Source organism: Dicentrarchus labrax, unplaced genomic scaffold, assembly GCF_905237075.1.
Source record: "Dicentrarchus labrax unplaced genomic scaffold, dlabrax2021, whole genome shotgun sequence".
Taxonomy (NCBI): domain Eukaryota; kingdom Metazoa; phylum Chordata; class Actinopteri; family Moronidae; genus Dicentrarchus; species Dicentrarchus labrax.
In genome coordinates, this window is record NW_026136701.1 from 1311746 (window position 1) to 1337130 (window position 25385).

General features: G+C 41.4%; 1 protein-coding gene across 8 annotated transcripts in view; it reads left to right on the plus strand.

The window, feature by feature from the left end:
* LOC127369612 (disks large-associated protein 1-like) overlaps positions 1-25385 on the plus strand; it is a 152260-nt gene that overhangs the window by 116193 nt on the left and 10682 nt on the right. For 7 of the 8 annotated variants that reach the window (XM_051411178.1, XM_051411171.1, XM_051411195.1 and 4 more), the window contains 8 exons: positions 4926-5051; positions 10171-10329; positions 10950-11032; positions 17716-17761; positions 18815-19096; positions 19990-20122; positions 21475-21566; positions 22351-22503. In XM_051411178.1, coding sequence (XP_051267138.1) covers positions 4926-5051; positions 10171-10329; positions 10950-11032; positions 17716-17761; positions 18815-19096; positions 19990-20122; positions 21475-21566; positions 22351-22503 — 1074 coding nt within the window. Of the gene's footprint in view, positions 1-4925; positions 5052-10170; positions 10330-10949; positions 11033-17715; positions 17762-18814; positions 19097-19989; positions 20123-21474; positions 21567-22350; positions 22504-24618; positions 25053-25385 lie in introns of those variants that run through there. The other variant, XM_051411201.1, reaches the window with a different exon arrangement.

The window sequence follows — 25385 nt, forward strand, 5'->3', positions numbered from 1 at the left end:
GTTAAAGTCAGTCTAATCTCGTCTAGCCGGGCGAGGTGAGTGCCTAGCAGCGGAAGGTCGGCTTAGCCACCGGGGGCAGGTCGGTAGTAACGTTAGTCGGGGAGCGAGGGCAAACACCTGCAGCTGCTGACAAGCTAACGTTAGCTTTCAACCATAATGTGTGCTAGCAAACAAAGACACATACTCACCACTAGTGCCGCTGACGGCCGCCGACTCCAATGTATCCATCCCCACACCGCCATTCTTATTGGCCAGTGTCTGCCTGACTTCTCGGTGCTTCTCTTGGCTGCACTGTCAGAAACTTCTGAGAGTTAACGTAAATATGAACGTAAAATGTTGCCGCCTCCCACCGTCATCACGTTGATGACGCGCTGAGAGCGGGACTGCAAGCTCAACGTCCACGTCCCAAACAGATAAGATCAGAACAATAGCATGTCTTCATAAACCACCCTTGTTCGTCTTTATATATATTATATGTTGGGAAGTTGCAGTAAATATCAATACAATATGTTCTATATCCCTTTGTGTTGTGTCTCTCCTTCGTCTGTTAAGATAACTGAACATTTTTTGAGTCTCGAGGCATTGTCAGCCTTTATATCTCATTTGTAAATGCTTAATAAGCCATAGATAGTGCTCACTTTAGATAAGCTCGCGCAAAATACTTAATTAATGAGTAGTAAGTGCTTTGTAACTGTGAATTCCTGCATTAATAACTGTTTATAGGACATCCATTGGAAATGGAATTTGTGAGTTTTTTTATAGAACATCTGCTAACACAGTCACTAATCATTAATACATGTATGTGCAAGTGCATGCAGAAATGTATATCTAAATAGTTTGTTCATCATTTACATACAATTTCTAAATGATATTACAAACCACTGACAAATCCTAAATAACTGGTTAGTAAGTGATGTAATACTTGATTTAGAAATGCTGAATCCATCATATATAAAATATGAAAATGCAATCATTAGCACGTTATAGATGAGCTTATTAATGAAGAGTAAAACATTTATAACTGTGATTATAAACCACATAGTAATGAGTATTTACAGCAGAAACATGCTTTATAAATGATGAATTCAGTATTTACTAATCCATAACTAATGTGCTTATCAATGATGAATAAAACATTTTTAACTGTTTATAAACTACATACTAATGTGTATTCATACGTTATAAATGATGATTTCATTATTTATTCATGCTTAACTAATGCTTAATAGTGTGTACTCATTATAAAGTGTGAGGTAGCAGGATGTAAATAACAGAATCCCTTCATTTAACTGGTACTTGCCAGTTGACCATCATATTATTCAAATAAAACGTCACAACTCATACTGATATTGAAGCTTTCCTGAGTTTATCACTGCAATGGACTGGTTGCACAGCAGCGGTCAATGCCAGGAAAACACTTAACACTTAGTAATGATGACTCAGTTCCATCAGTGTTCCTGTAACCGTAGAAGTGAACCAGCTCTGATTGCTTGTTTTCATTCAGGCCCGGTAGATTCTCACAAATACCGTTAGGAGCCAGAGTAACCTGCTTTCTTCACAGATTATCTCTCTCATGTACTACTGTCAGGATATAGTGAAAGTTTCAGCAGAATAACAAAAAGTGACTTTCATAAAAATAACTTACTTTAAGGGCTGTCATCCCGATCATTTCAACAAATTTGTGAAGAACAAAGAGAAACAGACACCAGCGAAAAAATCCTATCAGCAGCAGTTTTCTTATTTTGCGCAGCAAATGTGTACATTTTAAAAATCATTGTATTTTATGTCTGCATCTGCCAGTGGGCTGCCATGATAACTGAAGGCATAATAATATGTTGGTTCCATTACAGGAGAGACTTTAAAGCGCTTCAGGTCATGTGTGTTTCATTTTCTTTATTGACACAGTGGCCATACACACTGTTGTCGTATAGCAGCTGGGTGACAAATGCCGACAACAGCAAAGAAGATGCTAACAGAGAAAGACACAGGAGGTCTTGGCCAACAAATACAGACACGTGGACAAAATTGTTAGTACCCTTCCGTTAAAGACAGAAAAACCCACAATGGTCACTGAAATAACTTGAAACTGACAAAAGTAATAATAAATTAAAATGTACTGAAAATTAACTAATTAAAATCATACACTGCTTTTGAATTGTGGTTCAACAGAATCATTTAAAAAAACAAACTAATGAAACTGGCCTGGACAAAAATGATGGTGCCCTGAACTTAATATTTTCTTGCACAACCTTTTGAGGCAATCACTGCAATCAAGCAATTTCTGTAACTCTCAATGAGACTTCTGCACAGGTATTTTGGCCCACTCCTCGTGAGCAAACTGCTCCAGCTGTCTCAGGTTTGAAGGGTGCCTTCTCCAAACTGCATGTTTCAGCTCCATCCACAGATGTTCAATAGGATTTAGATCATAGTCCAATGTTTTGCTCTTAGCCTTTCTTGGGTGTTTTTAGCTGTGTGTTTTGGGTCATTATCCTGTTGGAGGACCCATGACTTGCGACTGAGACCAAGCTTTCTGACACTGGGCAGCACATTTTGCTCTAGAATGCCTTGGTAGTCTTGAGATTTCATTGTACCCTGCACAGATTCAAGACACCCTGTGCCAAATGCGGCAAAGCAGCCCCAAAACATAACTGATCCTCCTCCATGTTTCACAGTAGGTACGGTGTTCTTTTCTTTGTATGCGTCATTTTTGGGTCTGTGAACATAGAGCTGATGTGACTTGCCAAAAAGCTCCAGTTTTGTCTCATCTGTCCAAAGGATATTCTCCCAGAAGCCTTGTGGCTTGTCAATATGCATTTTGGCAAATTCCCCTCTCGTTTTTTTGGGGACCGAACCAGCGACTGCTGGAGGTCCCTATTGTATTTGCTAGAATTCTTATCCTTATTATTAAGGATTAATATTATTAATATGTTAAGGCTATTATTTTTAGCCCCTTCGACTGCATTTATGCCCCCCTGAACATATACGAAAAGTCAGGTAAAAAATTTGATATTCTATGCGTCGCTTTCGGGTTACTTTTAAGCAAAGTTCGTTAGGCTAATAACTCCCGCATCGTTTGTCGCACATTCAAAAACCTTATATCCACGCGTTTGGTGAATGGAGCTGCATCTCCCCGTATACAACAGATAGTACTCATAACTTTAGTGTACAATGACCAATCTCCACTAAACTTCACATATTTGTAACAGTCCCACCCTGAACACGTCTTCACAACTTCAGTGTACATGGTCCAATCTCAATGAAACTTCACATTTAATAAGAGTCACGACCTGAACGCGTCTACATGACAATATTCAGATATGGGAATAGCGCCACCTACTGGCAAAAGGTAGTAAGCGCTGCATGACAACTTTGAACTGATTTACGTGAAATTTTCATGTTTTGGTCTGCATGTGTTATGACGGCACGTGATGCGACCGCAGCATGCCCTGAGTTACTTTGAGTGCGAGGTCCCGCCCAATGCTGCTTGCAGCTTTAATTTATGATTTGCTTCCATCAGTGGTGTTCTCCTCGGTCGTCTTCCATTCAGTCCACTTTGGCTCAAACAGCGATGGATAGTGGGCTCTGACACTGATGTACCTTGACCTTGGAGTTCACCTCTAATCTCTTTGGAAATTGTTCTGGGTTCTTCGGTTACTATTCGTATTATCCATCTCTTCAATTTGTCATCAATTTTCCTCTTGCGGCCATGTCCAGGGAGGTTGGCTACAGTCCCGTGGACCTTAAACTTCTGAATAATATGTGCAACTATAGTCACAGGAACATCAAGCTGCTTGGAGATGGTCTTGGAGCCTTTACCTTTAACATGCTTGTCCATAATTTTCTTTCTAATCTCCTGAGACAACTCTCTCCTTAGCTTTCTGTGGTCCATGTTCAGTGTGATACACATCATGATACCAATCAGCACAGTGACTATGTTTCACCCTTGAAATAGGCAGACTGACTGATTGCAAGTTTGAAGACACCTGTGATGCTAATTACAGGACACACCTTAGTTTAACATGTCCCTATGGTCAAATAATTTTCAATCTTTTCTGGGGGTACCATCATTTTTGTCCAGGTCTGTTTCATTAGTTTGTTTTTTAAAATGATTCTGTTGAACCACAACACAACAACGTTTGCACACGTTGTATTTGAACTCCTCCTCCTAGGGAATTTATCGGATTGACTTCAGATTTGGACACAGCCATCTAAAGACATTCACGATTAAAAGTTGTGCTATTTACGACATTCCGTCAAACAACGTGTCCGTGGCGTGGCGTGGAATTTCAACTACTCGCCATGAAAGAGGGATTTGTCATAACTTCTGTGTACATGATCCGAGCTCAATAAAACTTCACTTGTCTGATAAGAGTCCTGCCCTGAACATGTCTATGTGATAATATTCAGTAATAGTGAGAGCGCCACCTACTGGCAACAGGAAGTAAGCGTTGCGTGGCGATTTTGATCTGATTTATGGCATCTGCAGTTACGATGGACGGACGCGGCCCTTTGTTGCGGGTCATCACTGCTAGCAGCTTTACTTTATTATTGCTTTCGTCAGTTTCAAGTTATTTCAGTAACAATTGTGGTTTTTTTGTCTTTAACGGAAGGGTACCAACAATTTTGTCCACGTGTGTAAATGGATTGATGAATGAATGAATAAATAGATAACATTTACACACAAAATGAGCTATTGTTGAGGTTTCCTGATGTCTTGTCAATGTGTTCTATACCCCAATTATGATGCATCTCAGCACATCAATATTATCAGCTCCTGCTGGGCAAGGGGGCCTGCATTAGTCATGGGTCTGCTGTTTTTTTGTTTTTTTTTTCATGTAAAATTAAAAGGATAATATGTGATATGAATGTCCTTGTCTTGAAAGCAATGTTCCATGTTACTAAACTGACTTCCATGTTCTAACCAGGATGCATACATGGAAGAGGAGGGACCCAGAGGCGACATGACCATCCAATCAGGGCTTAGTAACTCAACAGAAAGCATTGACAGCATGAAGGCCTTGACAGCCGCCATAGAGGCTGCTAATGCACAGGTTAGTGCTGTTGTATTATTTATTTATTTATCAAGTGTTGTTAATGTACAAATCCATATTTGCTTTGTGCAGTAAACGGGTTGTATCTTTGTAATAGCAGCCCATTCTCACTCCCAAGCAGGAGTGTGTCCAGAGAGGGGGCCTAGAGTGCAACTGGCCACCTCTGAAATTTGGCTGGCCATTATCCTTCTCTCTTCCACTCCGCACTGTCTTTCATAGGCTCTCAGTCTTTAAGCTACAATGAATATACTATACATACTATAGACCTAAGATGGCGCCATGGACGGTTGCCTCGGCGTGTTGGTGTGCTTTGTTTTTTCTTATTTTGTGTGTTAATTCAGTTTTCGGCTGTGATACCCCAAGCTCTTTCATTAGAGAAGAGCTCATGAACATCAGGGGAATAACTCCAGCTGATCTCTTTCCCACTTTTCTTCTTTCTTCCGTGGAATTATTGGACATTGTGGTCAAAGGTGCACTCACTCTTGCTCACGCAGTGAAACGCAGGAGGAGAGGGAAACGTGCCGGTGCGCTTGTGCGTCTCCGCCAGCGCGGACATTGAACTCCGGTACCTGGAATATTCCTCTCCAACGTGCGTTCACTGTGCAACAAAATGGATGAACTTCAGCTACTTCTGGGGAAAAACAGTGACTTTTCTTCATCCTCTGTTTTATGCTTCACGGAGACGTGGCTGGGTGGATCGATACCGGATGCTGCAGCTGGCAAGATTCCAACTCCTCAGAGCGGATCGTGACACTGAACTCTCCAGCAAATCGAAGGGTGGAGGTATCTGTTTTTATACCAACAGTAGCTGGTGCAATGATGTGACAGTGATCCAACAGCACTGCTCTTCTACTCTGGAATATTTGATCATAAACTGCAAACCTTTTTACTCCCCCCGTGAGTTCGTTTCATTCATTCTGGTCGGTGTTTGCATTCCACCGCAGGCCAACATGCAGGATGCACAGCGCATGCTCACTAACCAGATATTGTGTGTGGAGCGGACTAACGCGGACTCCTTAGTTTTTGTCCTTGGTGACTTTAAAAAAGGAAACCTCAGTCACGATCTTCCTAAATACGAACAGTTTATAAAATGCCCGACCAGAGAGAAGAACATACTGGATCACTGTTACACTACAGTCAGCAGAGCTTATGACGCTGTCCTTCGCGCCGCACTGGGCCTCTCTGACAACATCATGGTCCACCTGATTCCTTCATACAGGCAGAAATTAAAACTCTGTAAACCTGTTGTGAGGACATTAAAGCAGTGGTCCAGTGAAGCTGCGGAGGATCTCCAGGCGTGTTTGGACTCTACGGACTGGGATGTTTTCAGGACTGCTACAGAAAGTCTGGATGAGTACACAGAGGCTGTGACATCATACATCAGCTTCTGTGAGGACTGCTGTATACCATCACGCACCAGGGTGAGTTTTAAAGGCATACTATGCAAGATTTGTACCTTAATATAACAGCTTCGAAGTCATTTCGATGGTAAACAAACTCGTAGTATAGTGTATCATACTGATAGCAACGCTGGGGAGGGACGCCGCTGGCAGAACCAGCAATGCAAGTCTGAAAGGTGGCGCCCCGCCTAATCTCGCGAGAATCACAAATTGCTTTACGGCGCGATGTCATACATCAGCGACATAAGAAGCAGCCTCAATGGAAGACGTTACCTGGTCAGTAGACATCTTCGGAGTCTATCTTTGCCTGTTCGATGTCTGACGCTTCCATCCTACTGAACATGTACCGGTATACAGGGGGGAGGGGATCAGGCTGTGAGTGCAGAGACACAGAGCCGTATATAGAGACGGCTCTGGTGAGTGGTATTTACGACAGTTAACGTTAAATACAAGTACTCCGCAGCGACTCTAGGGGTAGCTGTTTGACAAAACCGGAAAACTGCATAGTATGCCTTTAACAACGACAAACCCTGGTTCACAGCCAAACTCAGACAGTTATGGTTGCAGAAGGAGCAAGGGTAACACTTTATAATGAGTACACACTATTAAGCATTAGTTAAGCATTAATAAATACTGAATTCATCATTTATAACGCATTTTTCTGACCCGCGGTAGCTAAGCCGACCTGCCTGCATTTATCATTATCACTTTGAATTTTTTCCTAAAAGTTTTTTTTTAACTTGTAATGTTGTCGCCGCGGTTAAGTCAGTCTAATCTCGTCTAGCCGGGCGAGGTGAGTGCCTAGCAGCGGAAGGTCGGCTTAGCCACCGGGGGCAGGTCGGTAGTAACGTTAGTCGGGGAGCGAGGGCAAACACCTGCAGCTGCTGACAAGCTAACGTTAGCTTTCAACCATAATGTGTGCTACCAAACAAAGACACATACTCACCACTAGTGCCGCTGACGGCCGCCGACTCCAATGTATCCATCCCCACACCGCCATTCTTATTGGCCCGTGTCCGCCTGACTTCTCGGTGCTTCTCTTGGCTGCACTGTCAGAAACTTCTGAGAGTTAACGTAAATATGAACGTAAAATGTTGCCGCCTCCCACCGTCATCACGTTGATGACGCGCTGAGAGCGGGACTGCAAGCTCAACGTACACGTCCCAAACAGATAAGATCAGAACAATAGCATGTCTTCATAAACCACCCTTGTTCGTCTTTATATATATTATATGTTGGGAAGTTGCAGTAAATATCAATACAATATGTTCTATATCCCTTTGTGTTGTGTCTCTCCTTCGTCTGTTAAGATAACTGAACATTTTGTGAGTCTCGAGGCATGCAATTCAATTCCTAATTTCTTTAAGCCTGGATGCTTAAAGTATCACTTCTCTTCTCTTAAGCCTTCAATACAATTCAATTCAGTTTTATTTGTATAGCGCCAATTCATAACAGAAGTTATCTCAGGACACTTTTCAAATAGAGCAGGTCTAGACCGAACTCTTTATAACATTATTTACAGAGACCCAACAGTACCACCATGAGCAAGACCTTGGCGACAAGGGCAAGGAAAAACTGCCTGTTAAAAGGCAGAAACCTAGGACAGATCCTCCGGCTCTAGGTGGGTGGTCGTCTGTCTCGACCAGTTGGGGTGAGAGAGAGAGAGGCAGAGAGAGAGAGAGCGAGAGACAAACAGACAGGTGCACAGCAACAACAGTATTGGCAATGGCAATGTAGCAGGACCATGGCAGGAGGCTCCACCAGGATCGACAAGAACCTGCGAGACGAGAAAGCACAAGAACTCTGGGGAAGAAGTGAAGTTAGTAACATGCATTAATGGAACATGAATGAGTGCAGAAAGAGAGAGGAAGGGAGGAGCTCAGTGCACCATGGGAAATCCCCCGATAGTCTAGGCCTATATACATTGTCAGCCTTTATATCTCATTTGTAAATGCTTTATAAGCTATAGATAGTGCTCACTTTAGATGAGCTCGTGCAAAATATTTAATTAACGAGTAGTAAGTGCTTTGTAACTGCCTCAATTCATGAATTCCTGCATTAATAACTGTTTATAGGACATCCATTGGAAATGGAATTTGTGAGTTTTTTTATGGAACATCTGCTAACACAGTCACTAATCATTAATACATGTATGTGCAAGTGCATGCAGAAATGTATATCTAAATAGTTTTTACATACAATTTCTAAATGATATTACAAACCACTGACAAATCCTAAATAACTGGTTAGTAAGTGATGTAGTCCTGTTTGTGGAGCTCTGCGTTTAACACCATCAACCCAGCTCTGCTACAGGACAAACTCTCCCAGCTCACTGTGCCTGACTCCACCTGCAGGTGGATCACAGACTTCCTGTCTGACAGGAAACAGGAAACTCCACTCTTCTCCCTGTACACCAACAGCTGCACCTCTAGCCACCAGTCCGTCAGACTACTGATTTTCGCGGATGACACCTCCCTCATTGGGCTCATCTCTGGTGGAGATGAGTCCGCCTACAGATGGGAGATCCATCCAGACTATCTGGTGACCTGGTGCAGTCAGAACAACCTGGAGCCAAACGCTCTAAAAACAGTGGAGATGGTTGTGGACTTTAGAAAGAACCCAGCCCCACCCGCCCCCGTCATCCTGTGTGACTCCCCAGTTGACTCTGTGGAGTCCTTCCGCTTCCTGGGTACCATCATCACCCAGGACCTCAAGTGGGAGCTGAACATCAGCTCCCTCACCAAGAAAGCCCAGCAGAGGATGTACTTCCTGCAGCAGCTGGGGAAGTTCAACCTGCCAAAGACGATGATGGTGCACTTCTACACCGCCATCATTGAGTCCATCCTCACCTCTTCCATCACCATCTGGTACGCTGCTACCACTGCCAAGGACAAGGGCAGACTGCAGCGTATCATTCGATCTGCTGAGAAGGTGATCGGCTGCAATCTGCCATCCCTCCAGGACCTGTACGTCTTTAGGACCCTGAGGCGTGCAGGCAAGATTGTGGATGATCCCTCCCACCCTGGCCACAAACTCTTTCAACTTCTCCCCTATGGCAGGAGGCTACGGTCCATCAGGACCAAAACTTCTCGCCACAAAAACAGTTTCTTCCAGTCTGCAGCTGGCCTCATTAACAAGGCCCGGACCCCCCACTGTCACTGACTCTCATACCCACCCTGTATATATGCATTACATTAATGCACTCCTGTCTTCTGTACAGTTTTCCAATCTTTTCTTATCTTTATAGGTTGTGCTATTTGTAAATGTACATCGAATGGCGTGCCCATCGTCATAAAACAGTTACTTAGTTTACTTCAGTGTACAATGTCCAATCTCCACTAAACTTCACATATTTTGTAACAGTCCCACCCTGAACACGTCCTCATAACTTCAGTGTACATGGTCCAATCTTAATGAAACTTCACGTTTGATAAGAGTCCCTCCCTGAACACGTCTACATGACAATATTCAGATATAGTGATAGCGTCACCTACTGGCAACAGGAAGTAAGCGCTGTGTGGCAATTTTTATCTGATGTACGTGAAATTTTCATTTTGTGGTCCGCACGTGTTACGCCAGCACATGACACGGCTGCAGCACACCCTGAGTTGCATGGATTGAGAGGGCCCATTCATCGCTGCTTCCAGCTTTAATTTTCATTGCTTTTCTGAATATTGTATTCACAAAATACTTTGTCTCTATTCATTATTCCTGTGTAGGTCCATGGACCAGCCAGTCAGCACGTCAGTAACAGCACCATGACAGTCAGCACCCCCACCCCCTCAGCCCTGTCCAGGAGGGCAGTTGTTGAAGACCACCGTGATGAATACAGGAAAGAAGCACTCAGGAAGGGCAAATGTCTCTCCATAGGCATCCAGGTATTTATGAGACAGCAGTGGAGGTGGAGGCCAGAGGAAGAGATGGACTTCAGTTACTTAATTATTATGTAGAGCCTGTGTATCTATGTTTAATTCATTTCTACTTAAAAGTCGCTATTACCTCCCCAAATCAAGAATACTTTTAGAAAGCTCTGACATAGTAAGGCGTGGGCTTTATTATAAGTAAATAGCAGTGAAGCGGGCTACAATGGCTGCCATGTACTGTTAGCTAATCTTAAGAGACAAATGCAAGAACGTCCACTAAAAGTTGTTGTTTTGCCACTGACAGGCTCAGATTGTGTCTGACAGCATTATGGAGAGGAGCCCTACAGAGATAGACCTTCTGTTTAACCAGAAATAGCCGTAATATCACTATTTCTCACCTAATAGTTCTTTGCTGCTATATTCATGCTGTCAATCTCATATATATGTATAACCTTAAATTAATCAGTGCTGTCCTCCTTATGACAATACCTTTAGTTTTGGATATTTAGTTGTAATTGGTATGCCTCTTTACTCAAAAAAGTAATAAAAAAAATAGCTACCATGCTTTTATTCTGCTATTATTTATTTATTATTAGTCATGATTATTAGGTATTTATCCTGTCTGTCTCCTATAGGTGGATGGACCAGAGGAGATTCCGGATCCAGAGGACCCATCTAAGTTCACCTCTGTAGGGGTGCAAGTGGAGGATGACAGAGGGTGAGGCACAGTTATCTTTTCTTTTTCTTTTTTGTTGACCTTTTTTTTTTTCAAAAGTTTTTTTTTTTTTTTTGCAAAGCACAAAAAGACCAAAACAACAGAAACGGACAGGTACAGCATCGAAACAACACAAGGTGAAGACAGGCAGCTAAAAACAATAAGTAATGAGACCAACGTTAAAATTAAATAACAAACAGATAAACAGACTAACAAACAAGCAAAAAATAAATAAATAAACAAGAGTTTCAGGGAGTATGTATTGGAAAGCGAACTCTGCATCTGGGATGCTGTATGTAGGCATCTTCAACATGACGAGTGACGCTATTCCCCTGCCCCCCTCCAGCAGTGGCGGAACTAGACTTTTATACAAGGGGTGGCCAGAGGGTAGCCAAGGCTTTACGAGGGGGGCCATATATTAGGCCTAATAAAGGAAAATCCTGGTAGTACTGATGTTGACACAATTTTTTACTTTCTTGACTGTTGAGTCGAAAAAAAAGCATGGAGGGAAAGTGGCTGGAGGAAATGGACATAAGTTTCACTTTCAGTTTCTGGCGCAGCAATAAAACCCAGCGTTTAAAAATCTCGCTGTTTTCTGCCTGGTGCCTCGTTCAATACTAAAATTACTAGACCTGAGCCCATTAGTAATTACAGCAGATAGAGGTGAGGTATATAAGATCTGGATCCATTTTACAAAATCATCCCCCAGACCAAATTTATGAAGTGTGGAGAAGAGGTAAGGCCATTCCAGCCTGTCAAATGCCTTCTCTGTGTCAAGAGAAATAACCAAAGCCTCAGAGCTATTTGAGGAGTGCTGAATAATATTGATCAGTCTTCTTACATTATGAGAAGAATACCTCTCCCGAATGAACCCAGTCTGATCATTAGTGATGATATTGGGGGGATTTTCTCCAAACGCAGGGCTAGGACCTTTGCTAACAGCTTCATATCTAAGTTCAAAACTGATATGGGTCTATATGAAGAACATTCTTCCGGTGCTTTACCCTTTTTTGGTACTAAGGAGATATTTGCCTCCATTAGAGAAGGAGGGAGGGCTCCTGCCTCGAATGAGAATTGAAAGATTTCAAACAATGGATCCCCTAAAATGGCATTAAACTTTTTATAAAATTCTGCACAGAAACCATCGGGGCCTGGTGCTTTTTTATTAGGAAGTAACTGAATACAGCTCTTGAATATCATTTCTCAGCTCTTCAGACGGGGAGGAGTTATATTCAGTCAGAAGTTCATGAAGATCCAGCTCCAATTTTCTCTGTTCTTTTCGACTGGTATTCTTTTGTCTAGCTGTATATGAAATAACAAGTCCACAGATGTAAGCCTTTGTAGTATCCCATAACAGACAGAGGGACACATCAGGGGTCTTATTTTCTTTAAAGAAGAAATTAAGTTGTTCTCTTAAAAAAATTTCAAAATTAGGGTCATGATTTAAGAAAGGTCTGTATCTCCAAGGTCTGCTCTGAAAACCTATATAAAAAGAAGGAGCATGGTCCGATATAATAATGTCCCCGATACTACAGAACTTTACATTATTTGGTGAAGTTTTAGGAGTAAAAAAAAAATTGATTCTACTGCTAGTTTAATGTACAGTTGAGTAATATGTGAATTCTTTATCTATAGGGTGCAACACACGCCAAGCATCGACAAGGCCAAGCTCGCTGCATGTGTCTGAAATAGCTTTGGCTCTCTTAGACAATGGACAGTGCACTGGTGGAAGCCTATCCACGGCAGACGAAAAATAACAGTTAAAGTCCCCAGCTATGGGCGCCCGGATAGCTCAGTGGGTAGAGCTGGCGACCCATGTACCAAGGCTGAGTCCTTGCTGCAGCGGCCCAGGGTTCGAATCCGGCCTTTGCGGCCTCTCTCTGCCCCCCTTTCCTGTCTATCTTCAGCTGTTACTATAATAATAATAATAATAATAAAGGCAATAAAAGCCCAAAAAATATACTTAAAAAAAAAAAAAATTCCCAGCTATTACAGTGATGTGACCAATCCAGTCAGAAAATTTAGAAAAGACCTGTGAGATGAAGTCAGTGGACTGTACTGGGGGAAAGTATATATTCATCAATGACACAGCCTGGCCGTGGAGGCAGCCCCTTAGCATCACATATCTACCAGACTTTGTTACAATGTCAGACAGGGGCAGGTGTTTGCTGATCAAAATAGCGACCCCCCTGCTTTTACTCGTAAATGAAGAGCTAACCACCTGTCCTACCCAATCACGCTTTAACTTCGAATGTTCATTGATAGACAGGTGAGTTTCTTGCAACATTGCTATGTGAACATTCTCCTTTTTTAGGAAATTAAAATTTTTAATTAATAGGGTTGTGTATCCCTCTCACATTCCAGCTGCAGATCTTTAAGGTGGCTTTATTCACTCGCCATTGTATAATTAAAAAAGTATCTTGGCAAACAATGATCAGGAATATAGATGGCATCCTGGGCTCCCAGAAACTAACAAAGGACATATAATATACACATAAAAAACAATGCTTTGCTCACTTCAAAACAATAACTATATACAACAGACATCAAACAGAAATAACAGGTACACATAGGGGTCAGACATTGGCCTAATATACCCATAATGGGTGTAAGCTACTCTCTCAAGCCAAGGGGAAGGTGCTAGGCCAGCTAATAGCTTCTATTTTTTTTTTTTTCCAGGTACGGCCTTGTTCATAAAAATGACATAGATTTACGCAAACTACAGTAATAGATTTTAAACTCAGAAAGTTTGAAAAAGAAAATAACAATATATCCTTTGGGTCAGCGGGAAACCTAGACACACTTTACGACACTGAGCAGAGCTTAGAGCCCCAACATCTCCTCCAAAGTGTGTAGCAAATTATACCCCGTCCAACAACACATGGGCAGCGATCCAGCAACAGAAAACCTATGCTCACCAGATACGGAAATTACAGTCCAGGTCTCACATTGTCACTTTAGACAAAACATGAGAAGATATCCTTAGTCCTCCGGGACCCGGGTGGGGGTCCCCGGGGGCCGCACGATTCCCCCCAGAAAAGCCTCAACAGCCTTAGGTTGTTTGAAGAATTTCTCCTACCCGTCGTATCTGATCCTAAGTACGGCTGGATACAGTATGGCCAAGACGATACCTCTCTCCTTAAGCTGTTGTTTAACCGAGTAGAAATCCTGCCACTTCTTTACAACAGCTGCAGAGAAATCCTCAACATCATGATTGAAGCTCCGCCAACGATAGAGCCTGCGCCTTCCTGGCTGCCTGCATGATCTGGACTTTATCTTGGAAGTTGTGGACCTTAATGATGACAGCGCAGGGCCGCCGTCCGGGTGGCAGACGGCGTGTGAGAGCCCGGTGGCAGCGGTCCAGTTTAATGGCTCCGCCTTTGAAGCTAACTTGCAGCAGCTCCGGCAGCCAAGTTTTAAAAAAGGAGACAGGGTTGCTGCCCTCGCTGCCTTTGGGTAGTCCGATGATGCGAATGTTACACCGTCGTCCCCTGTTTTCTAGCACATCAATTTTATCTAGTGCTGTCTCCAGCTTCTTCCCGACTTCGGCTAGCTTAGCAGTGTGGTTCGCCATGGCATCTTCAGAGTCGGAGATGCGTTGCTCAGCCTCGGTAAACCGAGTATCAAATGCAGCGAGTTTAGACGAGCAAGCCTCTAGCCTCATGAGGACAGGGTCAATGTTCTTGTCGAAGGAGGCTTCAACGCCTTTGAGCAACTCGGTAGTGATTCTTATTACCAGGCTATCAGTCTCCACTTAACCCATAAGTGGCGGCGGTGCGTGGTCCGCCATGCTAGCTTGGCTAGTTTGGGGCAGGAGTCTATGTTCCCCGGGTTCTATGCGGGGAACATAGGACCCGGGGAACATAGGGATGACCCCGTTTGGGGCGACTGAACATCTACGAATTTGGCGGATTTAGCCATTTGGGTGATCTTCCTCTGGGTGTTTGGCATTCTTAGATCCGTTCAAGGTGTCCCGCTTTCGCCCCGTGTTTTTTATATGTCTATGTCTAAAGTTACATCGAAAAAACTGTATCGAGCTGCGGGAGCCAAGGTGGCGAGTTGTTACTCCGACATTTGCGTCACGTGACCCCCTTGTTGACCTTTTACTCTGTAGATACTTTGATAATTTAACATCCACAGTACATAGAAGCAAGGCTGGATATTTGGCTTCAGAGCATGCAAGGAAAACCCCTTTATCTGTGATTATAGTCTGTCCTAAAACAGGAGTCAGGTACCAGTTTTTGCACAGTGTAATCATTCCCCCTGTTAATTCTGGCCAATTAAAGGGTTGGGTTTCCAGTGTGAGTGGTAAGGAACAAAATCACTAAGCTTTTTGGTTAGTTAAATCAGTTCCTTGGTGCCAAACAGTTATCCAAAATAACAGGTGCAAACAAACAACAAATATTAGCCAAAATCCACTTTTCCATCTTTATCCAACCTATTTTGTCCTTTTTCTATTTCTGTGAAATAACTAATGGGTAGCACCATCGTAACAGCAGGTAGATCTTCAGTTTGAATGTCAGCCCTCATGTTCCGCTGCATGTTTTCCTTATATTTGTGTTTGTTTCCCCCAGTGCAAAGACTCTGAATTGCCCGTAAATTAACATGGTGAATGTGTATGATGTCAATATGTATGCACTACATTAGTGACCTGTTTGAGATGTTTTCCTGACCAATCCATGCATTTAGCATCTGAATGATTAATAGAAATAGGTACATATGTGGCATAGATGGATGCATGAATTCACTTCACTCCATGCTTGGGCTCCATGGTAAGCTATGGTGTAGATGTGTTAATCCTCAAAAATGGAACTCTGTGTCAGGGCTGCTGAATCAACGGGGATATGGGGACTACAAGAACCATGATAAACTGCTAGTGTCAGTTGAGAATGAAGACGAGATTAAGAAAGTTCCACTCCAAACATATACTCTACTATGATAACTATTTTGCTGAACATTCACACATTCTTTATGTGGTTCTCCCGCATAAAGAGTAAATCGTCCCTGATTACAATGTTTCTGCTCAAAACTGGTGGAATTATAGGCTGGTTCACTATGGCACCAAGGTTCCAAGAATCCTGAATAGATTTGTTTCATAACCAAAAAAGTAAAACAACGTACAAAATTGTGGTTGCGAAGGTACATATGTTCTTAAAATGATTAGATCACTGGCTTATATTTAAGTTTAGTACTAAGTAAGTAAGGTTAGTCACATTTTTGTATGGTAATCAGATTGGATGACATATTCAGTTATTGGAGTTGTATGTGGTGTATTTTTCTTCAGACTTTGATTTAAGCAGATTTGGAAGCCTAGCTGAGTCACTTCCGGCTGTCGTGTAATTATTTCTCTCTCTGGTTACAAACAAACACCCACACATTCATCTGCCAAGGTTATCCTCTGCTATACACTAATAACTGTGGCTGAGGACCAGTTTCTCTGACTTGTAGAATGTAGTTTTCTTTAGGCCTCTGTTTGTTCAACCTTTTCTACAGTCATGTTTTTTATGAACTCAGTTTGATGAGGGGTGATGATTTTTGGCAGGACAGTCTAATTTATGTGGCATAACCTTTGCAAGGATTGTAACATTCGTATTTAATAAGGAAATTGGCCTTTAAGAGGTGCAGTCCAAGGGATTTTTAATTTAGAGAGAGATGCATGTGTGGTTAAATGAAGAGAGGAAAGAGCCAGGTTCAAAGAATTCAGCAAAGACAAATACTAAAAAAATAAGGCCAATTGGTTAGAAAATTCTTTTATTTTAGAAAGAAATCTGAGGAGAATCCATTAGTGTCTCAAGGTCAGCTCGCAGATATCGATAAGGGAAGGGATTTCCAGACTATCAAATATGTTTTTCATAACATTGCCATTTGGACTATTGTCAGAGATATAACTTTGAATAAGAGGCTCTTAATTCGTCATTGACACATTTCTGGTCCCAGGTGATTTCCCCAGTTGCTGTAAGAATCCCCAGGCTGGGTTCTGCTCTAAAACAATGTTGATTAATCAAAATGTTTCTAGCCCTGAGTTCCACTGAGTTCCTAGTATATACTCATACTCCTGAGTAACTGGCATTCAAGCTGTTGAGAAGAGAGAAGTTCAAACTCTGTCGGAAGTTTTAAGCATTGCTTGTACAATTCTGAAGAAAGGAGTGTTTGATCTATCTAAACTTAATTAATTGATTGAAATTGTCAATCATTTTTAACCACCACATCTGGCTGCTTTTGATGCAAAGGAGCAGCAGTAAATCGAGAGCTTCGCCCTCAGGCTTATCTCTCTTTTCACCTTAATGGTCCAATACAACTCGAGCATTACTGCTGACGCTGCACCAATCTGCCTGTCGATCTCATGTTTCATTTTACCCTCACTCATGAACAAGACCCTGTGACACTTGGGGCTACAACTCACTCCCAACCCAGAGGGAGCATCACTCTGGTTCAAATCAGATCATTTTCCCTGATACCCACCTCCAAGTTTCTCCATTATAACCATCTCCAGGTGGCATCCTTTCAAGGACTCCACTCAGAGACTGTAAGGAGGCAGGATTATCGTATTATTATCATAACCACTGAAATATGAGTATGTAATAAATAAAGCCTTACGTCTTGAATCTTAAAATTTGTTGCCTGGAAGTAGGAATGGAAAAATCTTGATGTTTAGTATTTACTGTTTGTCTACCTCCTGTGGTCAGGTATCGTCGGTTCCAGCGCTCCAACAGTGTGACAGCAGCTGTACAGGTAAGCTTCCACTACTGCTGCTTTATTATTACGTTTCTCAGCTCAAATCATTACCTCCTCCAAAGTGCCTGTGTTCCTTTCCTGTTGGTCTACTGTAATTTACAAAATATCTTAAAAGAGATGTCTAATGAAATTCAGTGGAAATTAGGTCAGTAGCCAAGGAACAGGCGGTTTGTTTTTGGTGTGGCTCCATATCTGTCTTTAAATATTTATTAACATTGGGAGATCCAGCATTTTAGAATGCCTTTTCCTTGTAAACTGCTGCATTTACTTTTGATCTAAATCCAGAACCAGTAACCAATCACACATTTGGTAACATTTTGTATTGATAAATTACAGTTTAGATAATTGTGCAATATGTAGTTTCATGAATGCTGCATTTTTTGTGTCTTATTTTGAGTCACTGAATGGGTCCTTTCATATCATTTAGTGTTTGAAGAATGAGGGAAGTCCCTGGTAGTAGATACATACAATACTTGACCTTTTCTTTCTGAGCAGACATTACATGTTTCCCTCATTGTGATCATTCTTGTGAAATCCCTTGAAACAGCATTTTACTCCCCATTTAACCCCAGTGATGGACACATTTTCCTTATAAAGCTTTCAGACTGTGTAAATGATACTGTGGTCAGTAGGGGGCCAAAAGTTGGACTCAATCCGAAATGAACGCCCGAATGTGACACACATATTTTTTTCCCCAGTAAGTACAGTTAGGCCTAGTTTGTCTAATTTGAAAGAACCAAAAGTGTGGATTGTTGTCTTTCGATATGGACAGAAAATAAATAAAAGCAATATTCGGTAGGTGGAGAAAAGCATTCTTGGTGGGTTCTCTAGCATGCAGATTGAAGGAGAGGGCAGGGTCAAAAGTAACACCACTATTCTTGGCTGTCAATCCTTGAGAGGTCACGTAATTGTCAAGTATAAAGTCATACCTTACACCTACCATACACCTCTAGTGCCCATACCATGCTGTATGCTTAACAGACCTGCACCATTCAAACAACGATTTGCTTATTCAGCCAGTTATTAAGATTTATTCATTATTCCATCCAGGCAGATCTGGACATGCCGGACCTGCTGGACACCCCCCTAGACTCCCCGGACACTGACATGGAAGTCCTGTCATCTGGTGCCATCTCTCGACAATACTCTCGCGATGCCGCCACCTCCACCGTCAGCATCCAGGGCTCAGGGAACCACTATCACGCCTGTGCCTCTGATGACTATGAAGATGTGGGCTTTGACCCATCCATTCTCCCCCCTCCAGACCCCTGGATAGACAGTGTAACAGATGACCCACTTGATGTCAACTTCAACAGCTCTGCTATTCTAGAGGTGTGTGGGCGCATATTTAGTGAGAACAGGTCCAGGGACAAAATACAGTCATCATGTCTGAAATACTGTTCTCACTCACTAATTAATTCCATTCAATTACTACTTTTTTCATGCTTATATAATACTAAGCTGTTATCAGCACTGCACTGATGAATATTTTTATATTAGAAATAAAATAAATTAATGTGTAATGTGCAAAGTGTTGCTTGTAGAGAACAGAATTATCATAACTTGCACTTCTCCTCATCTGTCCTAGGTTTCTGCCTTTTAACAGGCAGTTTTTCCTTGCCCCCGTCGCCAAGTGCTTGCTCATGGTAGTACTGTTCCTATAAATGGAGTTCGGTCTAGACCTGCTCCATTTGAAAAGTGTCCTGAGATAACTTCTGTTATGAATTGGCACTATACAAATAAAATTGAATTGAATTGAATTGAATCACTCATTATAGAATTCGGGCAAGTTTCATGACTCATGATTTCCATACCTTCATAAAGGAACCAATGGAGGCCTTGAACAGTGGAAAAACATATCCTAAAATTTAAGACTTTATAGCCTGCATTTAAAAAAAATTTCTTGTCAAATAAATTTCAAAAAAGCAAACTTTAAATTGTTTTTTTCCCCCTCCAGTGTGTAATATTTAGAAGGATCTATTGTCAAAAATGGAATATAGTATTCATAGTTGTGTTTCATTAGTGTATAATCACTTGAATATTGGAATATTATGTTTTAATTACCTTAGAATGAGCTGTTTTTATCTACAGAGGGAGATGAGTCTACCATGTTAAACTGCCATGTTTCTACCAGGGGAGGGGTGTTTTTCATTGTGGTGTATATACAAATTTACTCTGCGGGTATGTCTCTACATGTTGTGAAAGCCTAAATATCTGAATTGCAGGTGGTGCAGCGGTCGGTGTGTCAGAGAGACGGACGCTGGTTCCTGAAGCTGCTGCAGGCGGAGACCGACCGCTTGGAGGGCTGGTGTCGACAGATGGAGCTTGACCAGCGGGAGAATGCCCTGCCTGAAGAGAGTATGTATTTGTTTTTATGTTCGCCATGTCTGTGCTCCCAGCATACGTGTCACTATTGTATGTAGGAATCATCATTTAATTTGCCCTAAAATCTGAAATCGTTTGTCCAATTAGTATGCCTTCTGAAGAAAAGCTGTTTAATCACATCCAGTTGACCCTTCCTATGTCCCACCCCTTTTTGCTCTGTGCTCCAATAACAATTGAGCAAACCTAGGCCAACTTTCTCCTTCCCTGTTCTTAGCTAGCTTTAAGCTAGGCTCTCTATGTTGAGAGGACAACCACATTTTGAAGATGGTTAAAAGATTTGAAAATAAGCAATATATAGTCATATACCTTGCTAACTAGCTAGTTAATCTAAATCAGTTGTTAGCTAGCCAATAATAGTTATAATAGTTAGGATAGCTAGCAGAACATTAGCTATCTTAATATGTGACTTATGTACTTTGCTTATATCTTTTAACCATCCTAACATTTTGTTGTGTCTTGACATAAACGAGACTAGCATATGAAGATGTACCTTATTAATCCCCAATTGGAGAAAACATTTTTTCACTCTTTTTTTATGTGAGTTGCCACGTTAGCAGCGCCCCAGGAGCAGTTAAGGGTTAGGTGCCTTGCTCAAGGGCGACCCGGCAGTGCACAGGAGGTGAAACTGGCACCTCCCCAGCTACCAGTCATATAGCAAATCTACAGGAAGGAGAAAGTTGACTGAGGTTCCAAAAAGGGGCGGGACTTAGGAAGGGTCAATTGGAGTCTACTTCTATTCTGTTAAAACTATAGTATGAAAAAATAATATGAAGAAATGTCACTCACACTCAGATGTAAAACTATACAGTATTTCACAAGTATACAGCAAAAATGAGAGGAAAGGTAAAAAAAAAAAAAAAATGCAATGTATGTACCTGTATTTGATATTTTCTGATTTACTCTGCCAAAAAAGAGCTTTGGTATGAAAGGATACAGTCTGAAGGTTTGTGTATGACCAGGCAGTGACACCCAGTAAGTCCACACATGTAGTCCAAGCCATCTGAATATTTAACTTCCCATTATCTATCTGTATATGAACGGAGAAGTATCTCAAAAGGTTCCTGGGCCCTGAGGTGAAAATTGCTAACATCTATTTTTTTTGTCAGTTGCCTAGTAATGGTGTTGTCATGAGCTAAGTACAAATAACTGCACCAAGAACAAGAATAGTTCATGTAGTGTACATCAGTACCGGAAGACGCTGTGTCCTTGCTAAGCAGGGAAATAAAATGTGTTTAGAACAGTATGTACATTGTCATAGGAACAGACTGTAAGAATAGCTGAGCTGTAGGTTAGTCTCACTCTGAACTCTGTGTCTGTGCTCGTAGTCCTCGGGAAGATGAGGAGTGCTGTGGGAAGTGCTCAACTTCTGATATCCCAGAAGTTTCAGCAGTTCAGGGAGCTGTGTGAGGAGAATCTGGTGAGTCTGGAACACTTACACACTCACACTGAGAGCATGAAATCACTCATTTACAATAATGTCACACCTTTCACTTCTATGCAACAAACTAAGATTTGATTTACAGACATATTTTGTTTCTTGAATACTCTTTTACCCATTCATTTTAGTCCTGCTTGTTCCTTCAATTATTCTCTTCTGTCACTTTTTCTATTTTGTTCATTTCTCCTCTGCCTTCTTTGATTTCTCAATGGTCTAATAAATATGTTTCTGACATACTGTTTTTGCATCTAGATATGAAAGACTAAAATGATTTTCATGGCAATGATGAGTTAGTTGATTGCTGAGTCTCATTCTCAGCTCATCAAATATCGGTGCTGGGAATGAGACTCAGCTATCTTCAAGACACCAACCCTTTTCATCTTCCCAGCTCTGATGGGTTGTTTTTGTTTGGGCCCAGTCTATTCTTGCAAATACCATTAGCAGCACTAGGAGGAGCCAGAGGGACCTGATTTTTTCAAAGATTATCTGTCTATATATGTACTACTGTCAGGATGTAGTGAAAGTTTCAGCAAATATGACAAAAGGTTATTTTTATGAAAGTCACCTACTGCAGCTTTAATGAAACCTATCTCACTGACATATGAATGATTTATATATATATTGTTTTTCATATTTTGTATTCTGTATTTTAAGCTGTTCTACGAACAAAGTTGAAGATGTAATGTATAAAACTACTTTTACTAATTTTTCTCTTCCCTGGCTGTCATCTTCTCCACCTTCTCCTCCTTTTCTGCCATCACAGAACCCCAACGCCCACCCTCGTCCCGTGGCCTCAGACCTGGCTGGTTTCTGGGACATGCTTCAGCTGTCGATCGAGAACATAAGCCTCAAGTTTGATGAGCTTCACCAGCTCAGAGCCAACAGTTGGAGGCCCCTGGATCCCCCCGAGAGAAAGGTACAAACACAAGCTTCCTGTGTGCCTCCAGGCTGACTGGTTGACCTGAGAGAGCAAAATGAGACTAAATGGAACAGTTTAATTTTGTGCTGCTTCTTTCACTCCGTGGCTATTGTGAATGTGACTCATGATATGAAACACAGATCACAAATTTAGGATTAAATGTGCTGTGACCGTTGCTACATCCCATGTCTATTAACCATTCAGAATACAGCTTGAAATTAAATTCAGTTCAATTCAGAATACTTTATTTGTCCCTCAAGGGACAATTTGAGGCAAGCAAGTGTGCAAGAAGAAGTACACATAGACACCACAAAAAAACTAATAAAAAAATACAATTATGACAATGTTAGAAGACAGACATAAAAATAGGTCAAAGTGCAGGTTCATCTATCAGTGTATACACAAAAACAACTCACCATTTCTTGTATTGTGACTGTTCCAATCTAATCGGGTCGTTAATATAATCATAATCATATATGTTTTTATATGACAATATGACAGAATACACTGTCTAATGCCACATTGTAATCACCCAAAGACATACTATACTGTCCTGTTCAAATACACTGGTATCTGTACAAAAAAATTCCTATCGCCATAGAGTCCAATAGCATAGCTATTGTATTTTCAATATTGTATTTATAATCAGCCAGACATTCTAATTAGAGATCATAGTCTGACACAAATTGAGCACCATTTTAGTCACACCGTGGCATGATGTGTAAGACTGCTGTTATCGTATAATGGAGAGGGGCCTATATTTGAAGTCTTTATATAAAACATGTCCTCTCACAGAGCGCTTTGAAAGCTACAGGTTTTTTGATTTCCAGACTAGGGTTGGGTACTGAAACACGGTGCCAATACGGTGCCTATACAACTGGTATCTACCGAACAAAATCACAACGCCGATTGGGCGTCCTCGGCCCCGAAGATGGGGAGCATAGATATAAATGATGGGCAGGCCATTGATGATAATGATGACATCAACCTTTTTTCAGGTTAGCAAATATACGTCTAAATCACAGCAGAAGTCTGAAGCTGGAGTTTGTAGAGTACTAAGAATACAAAATGTATTGTTATTTAGTTTTGAATAATTGTAGTTGGGTTAGGTTATATTTATTACAGGAATTTGTTATGTAAATAGTGTTTTGCATCTATTTATATCATATTTAAAGGTCCAGCATCTAGGAATTAGTGCCATCTAGTGGCATCTGTAGTTGCAGATTGAAACTCCCTCGCTTCACTCTCCCCTTCTAAGCATGAAGGAGAAACTACGGTGGCCACAAAATGCCTGAAAAACTCTAACCCCCCTATCTGTGATTATACATTGATATAAAAACATATATTAATATTATATTCCATTTATTTCAATAGATTCTCATAAATGTTACACACTGGACCATTAAGTGTGTTGTACTTAGTACTGTTACTTAGTAACAGTTCAAATATGTATTAGCAAAAATGTTGTGCTTCTTTTTAAGTATCAGTTCAGGCACTTTTTTTTTACTTTTTTAAAAGTATCCTTTTAAGGCACCTGTATCAGAAAAACCCAACCCCATTCAAGACTCACACTTAATGAGCTTAATTAGAGTGTAGTCACACCAGCGGTTCCTGGATCCTGCCTTCCATGCTCATTCCACATTCAGCTATAATTCCCAGTGTTAAAGTATTGACAGCAGTCATTCTGAATGATACAATCTTTGTACAATTTCCTCATGCTGCCTTTAAATGGGGGTTTGCTGTTGAATCCATGTTGCAAAACAATTAAAATAGCTTTTATCTAGGGGAATTCACAAGCTGCACATGACCATGACAGAACCAAAGAAAGCCTTATTTTTAGTCTTGCTGCATCACTCAGCTTCCCTCTTGTGGTGCAGAGTTAGTGCATTGGTGTCTGACTTGGTCTCTATGGTGATGCAGATACTCTTCCTTGTGTATATCTTTAAGCGTATCTGCAGATCTTTTTCAGATGCCTTGTGCCTGGTCTCTTGCTCTCTTTCTGCAGTATCTGTTGTGGCACTGCATCATTGTGAATACTGACTCTGCTGGCTTCCTCATTTGCTCTCATTGTTGTCTTTTTCTTTCTTGTGCTTTTGTTTTTTGTGTTGACAGTGAAGGCGCTTGCAAACAGCCACTCATCAATCAGCATAACTGCAATGCCAACAACACCTCGGGGCCTTGACACCTCTGGGCCTCCGTAGATCCATCATGTCATGTCTTTCCATCCATCTCTCCATGCTTTCTTCTGCCCTTCGTTCATTTCCTCTGATGCCTGCTGATGCTTCACCATGTGTGGCTTTTTGTCGTGTGTGCTGTACCTGCCAGTGTCAGTATAGATGGACAGGAGAGAGTGTGGCGAATGTTCCTTCTCTACAAATACATTTTACATTATGAAGCACATTGTTTACACAGCAGTTTAAACAGAGATCAAATTAAAGAGACATGCATAAACAATAAAACAAAGAACTTGGAATTAGGAGGGAAACAAAACCAAATATGTTACAACAGCAATAAAAAGACAACGCTAACAAGAAACAAAAGCAATATTCCAATCATTACAAGATATGGAAGAGCCAAGTCTTACTCTTCACCCTATACTTCATTTCTATGTGTTTTGGATACCTTTGTCTTTCCATATAATAAAGATCAGGGGGGTTACCGCCTGCTGTGAGGGTATACAGCTGGTACAGCTGATGTGTGCTGTACTGGAAACGCAGCAGTCTTCAGGTTGGTCTCTTGACATAGACCCTCTAAAGTCAGTTCAGTACATGATGGAATTTCACAAATAAATGAGTAAAATAAATAAGTAAATACAGAATTTCACAGGGAGCAAGGGTGAAGAAGCTAAGATTCAAGCAGCTAATTCAGTCTCCAGGCTC